Raw genomic sequence first — 4,612 nt, forward strand, 5'->3', positions numbered from 1 at the left:
GGAAGCGACGTGGCTCTATCAGTCTTCTCTGACAGCTGCCAGTCCCAAGCAAGTATCTCAGATACACTTGGGCCTCTGGAGCTTTACACTGGGTGCTGATGGTCAGACCACGGTGCCCTGCCTGAAAACCTGAGAACTGCTCTCAGTACTTAAAAAAACCCCAAAACTCCACTTTCTCATCTGCTGAGATGATTCAATGCTTTCAATGACATATTTGTGGAGTTTCTATCCTGCAAAAACATGAGTTTTCAGACGATGTAGGAATTGTGGGAGAAGAGATATTGGCCTTGCTCGGTGCTTACATTGCCAGTACTCTGTCTGTAGTGCTGTGCAGTCAATCTCCCAAACCTCCCAGCTGTTTCTACCTGTCCTTATCAAACCCCCCATGTCTGAAGTCATCTCTTCAGAAGCCCACCTGGACACATGCCCTTTCCATTGTTCTCCAGAGGTCTTCCTCCTCTTCCTCTTTGATCATTCAGATCCCTCTCACCTGTCACCTTCCTTTGAGCTGCAGGGACATAAAGCTCCATTGTCCTCCAGTAGTCTTTCCCATACTCCCTATGGACAACTCTTCAGCTCTGGTGCTGGATCTCAGTGGAAGCTGCTTAAACTAACCGTACAGCTGGGAACTGTATTTTATTGTTGATTAAGTTCTACCGCGTTTTAGTGTATCCTATTTATTTTCTTTTTCTCGCATTTCATAAACCCCTCTGTGTCTGTGTCCACCCAGTTCCCTAAGGAAAGCAGACAGGAATTCCAGCACAGAAGCTGTAACAATCAGGTGCAGACTTCAGGAGAGAAGCCTGATGCAAAGAAAAGGGATGCAAGTCCCAGGGGGCCAGGGAGCGAAATACTGAGCTTGGAGAGGTGAGGAGCAAGGTTGTCCATACCATGTCTAGACTCAAGGGACTGCTTTTCCTGCCTGTCCACACCTCCTTAGGAGACACTCTGCATCAATGTCAGTTGGAGAATTCTTCTATCACTTCTTCACAGGGCTCCTGTCCTCCTTACCTGCCCTCTTGAAACTTCTCTACTTAGCTACACAGGTCTGCCATGCTTGAAGAAAATGATGGAGGAGACCTGGCTTGTAAGGACTTTTGGTGTTTTAATGAGCCCATGATGGATTTGAGGTTAAGTTTATGACCCTCAGATACTGAGAAGAGACGGAACAAAGCCTTCAAGCAGGCAAAGGCAAAAGCAAAAACCCAATGTTGGAACATTTTATATCTCCTCCTCTGCCTCTTTTGTGTTTTTTTTTTATTTTTCCTTCACCTCTTCTCTCTTCAAAAACTTGTCCAAGGGAAAGATTCATTAAACCATAGAATAACTCGGGTTTGAAGAGAGCCATGAACATCAGCTTGTCTCACTGCTGCTCAAGGCAGGGCGAACCGGATCGGTTTGTTCAAGGCCTCCGCCCAGCTTTGCATGATCCACAAGGAGCTGAGAGTGTGCTCCACGCTATCATACAGGGGGATGATAAAGACGTTCAAAGCGTTGGCTCATGTGCTGGCTGCTGACGTATGCCACTAGTAACTGGCTGCACAGAGAACTTCTAACCAATGTGGACATTTGGGTGTGATCTTCCAGTCAACTTCTCAGCATCCACTTCTTCAACCCAGATAGCACTAATCTGGCTAGAAGGACACCACAGGAGACCATTTCAAAGGCCTCGCACAATTTTATCTACACAACGTGCCCTTCTTTCCCCTGCCCAGTTTGGTTCAGCAATCCCTTTCTTGTCCTTCAAGTGCCTGGAATGGAACCCCAAGGAGCAGTTGACGGTATTCGTGCTCACTCAGGTTCACCTCACCTCATGTACATGATGTGCAGGCTTACATCTCATCTGCAGAGGGCCAACACAGAGTTCTGACCCACACATTCGGTGTCTTTCCATGGAGGGACAAAGAACCACCAAGGAACTGGGGAGAGGCCAGTGCTGGAAATGGTGGTTGTGAGGGGCTATTCCATGAGAGTTGCCTTGGGAGACTTACCCCAGAGTGTCAAGCGAACATGGGCACAGATCAGACCCTGCTCTGCTGGTTCTTCAGGTCTCTCACAGGAGGCCTGGCTGTGCAAGGACTCTGCTGTGTGCCCCAACCCTGCACACTCACATTGTTCAGCTGGACACTGGCGTTTTCATCTGCGGGACAATTTGTTGTTTATGTTCTTGAGAGAAACTGTGGAAGAAGCCCTAAGCCTTCAAGCACTGCCCTGAGGAGATCACCTTTCTTTATGGAAATAACGTTCTGGTGGCCAGCTCTGTCACAGAAGTGCTCAGTTCTTGTCCCTGCCTGTGGTCAGAGGACTACCACACGAAAGAACTGTGGCCAAGCTGCCAGTACTCAGGCCTTATATCAACACAAAGGATCAGAGAGTGCGGAAGAGGAAAGAGAACAGCCCTGGTGCTCCCGGGCAGCGCTGACATGCTGGAGCTCTTTTCCCCTCAGTCTATGTACGCAATGACTGTCCCTGCAGCTCCAAAAAGACCTTGGAGGAAGGATCTCAGGGAAATAAAAAAGGTGCTGAAGTGCCCTTTAATTTGTTTAAACACATAGAGAGCATGGCCCTTCATTTACATTTACACAGTCACTAGGTCAGTAAAGAAAAGCCAACAGTGAATTAGAAAGGAGATTACAACATGATCACAATTAAAAAAAAAACAGAGCCAATGAGAAAAAAAAGAAAGAAGATAGGTTGAGCCTGCAATGAGCTATATTATAGCTGCTATGCAGAAGACGATGGGCACTTCATTGTGGTAGAAAAACATCCAGTTACCAGTTTCCAGACTGCACCCTTGAGCTCCTGGTTCCTCATGCTGTAGATGAGGGGGTTCACTGCTGGAGGCACCAGTGAGTACAGAACTGCCACCACCACATCAAACAATGGGGAGGAGATAGACGTGGGCTTCAGGTAGGCAAACATGGCAGTGATCAGAAAAAGGGAGACCACAGCCAGGTGAGGGAGGCACGTGGAAAAGGCTTTGTGCCATCCCTGCTCAGAGGGGATCCTCAGCACGGCCCTGAAGATCTGCACATAGGACACAACAATGAACACAAAGCAGCCAAATGCTAAACAGGCACTGACCACAATAAGCCCAACTTCCCTGAGGTAGGAGTGTGAGCAGGAGAGCTTCAGGATCTGGGGAACTTCACAGAAGAACTGGTCCACAGCATTGCCCTGGCAGAGTGGCAGTGAACATGTATTGGCCGTGTGCAGGACAGCGTTGAGAAACCCACTGGCCCAGGCAGCTGCTGCCATGTGGACACAAGCTCTGCTGCCCAGGAGGGTCCCGTAGTGCAGGGGTTTGCAGATGGCAACGTAGCGGTCGTAGGCCATGACGGTGAGAAGAGAATACTCTGCTCCAAGGAAGAAGAAAAACAGAAAGACCTGGACAGAACATCCCAAGTAGGAGATGGCCCTGGTGTCCCACAAGGAATTGGCCATGGATTTGGGAACAGTGGTAGAAATTGTCCCCAGGTCAATGAGGGAGAGGTTGAGGAGGAAGAAGTACATGGGGGTGTGGAGGTGGTGGTCGCAGGCTATGGCAGTGATGATGAGGCCGTTGGCCAGGAGGGCAGTCAGGTAGATGGCCAGGAAGAGCCAGAAGTGCAAGAGCTGCAGCTCCCGTGTGTCTGCGAAGGCCAGGAGGAGGAAGTGGGTGATGGAGCTGCTGTTGGACATTGGCTTCCTCTGTGCATGGTGTCCTGTCATTAGAAGAAGTGTCAATGAAGAGTTAGGAAAGATTTCTCTGAGCAAACCCAAAGACTTTCTCCTAGAGCCCCACCCAGCACACACACCCCTATTCCTCTTCCAGAGATCATCCTTCAGCTCCCTGCCTGGAGCTCTGGTTGGTGCTGCTTGAGTGGCCATCAGGAGCAGGACCTCTGCCCACCGGCTGCCAAGGAGTCAGCCCTGCTGTGCAGCACTGGGATCATGGGAAAGGTGTGGGCAGGGACCACAGCTGCTGTTCAGCTTTGTCAGGTGAAACTGCTCCTGAAGCAGAAAGGCCAGAATCAGCATCTGCACTGCCACTGCGAAGGATCTGGGATGGCAGAAGGCAGTATGAGAGGTCTGGGTTTTTTTAAAGCCCCTCCACCTCACCCTGGGGAGTGTTCTTGGGTGTCAGAAAACCTCAGCATTTCTGCTGCACTCAGGGAGAACAGAGCCAGTCCTGTGAGGCCAGAGGATTGCCTGTGGCTTAGTGCAGAGTGAGGAGACCTGGTCTGTTCCATCATCTTTTTCCCAGCTGCCTTCAGCTTACACCTTTCTGAGATGGACGGTGATCACACGTCACCTCCAGACACCAGCATCGCCGGGCAGCTGCTCTCAGCCCCTGTGCTCTGCAGAGGGACATGGACACGTGGTTGGAGAGCTGCACCACGGCTCTGCTGGAGCTCCGGCCTCACAGGAGGGGGTTCATGTCTGGGACCCCCAGCCCTGGGGGCAGAGGCTCTGGTGGGTGGGAGATGGGGCCAGGGGGCTTGCTCAGAGGAAGGGGTCTGCGTTGGAGGGGATCATATACAGAGTTTTCTGAATTCTCCCTCCCACAACAGTTCTGGGCTTAGTTTCCTCTCCTTCCCTGATCCTATTTCTGCTGCCTGGAGATTTTCCT

The 4,612-nt window shown here is 50.7% G+C and overlaps 1 protein-coding gene across 1 annotated transcript; it reads right to left on the bottom strand.

The window, feature by feature from the left end:
• Positions 1–2,724: 2,724 nt before the first annotated feature.
• Positions 2,725–3,759, bottom strand: LOC147599789 (olfactory receptor 14A16-like). The gene has a single exon (XM_086753018.1). It carries the CDS (start codon positions 3,709–3,711, stop codon positions 2,725–2,727), a length of 987 nt encoding a protein of 328 aa, XP_086609144.1. The 5' UTR covers positions 3,712–3,759.
• Between the last annotated feature and the right edge of the window lie 853 nt (positions 3,760–4,612).

The sequence above is a fragment of the Chlamydotis macqueenii genome, chromosome 8 (genome assembly GCF_036417535.1).
Source record: "Chlamydotis macqueenii isolate bChlMac1 chromosome 8, bChlMac1.mat, whole genome shotgun sequence".
NCBI classification, from domain to species: domain Eukaryota; kingdom Metazoa; phylum Chordata; class Aves; order Otidiformes; family Otididae; genus Chlamydotis; species Chlamydotis macqueenii.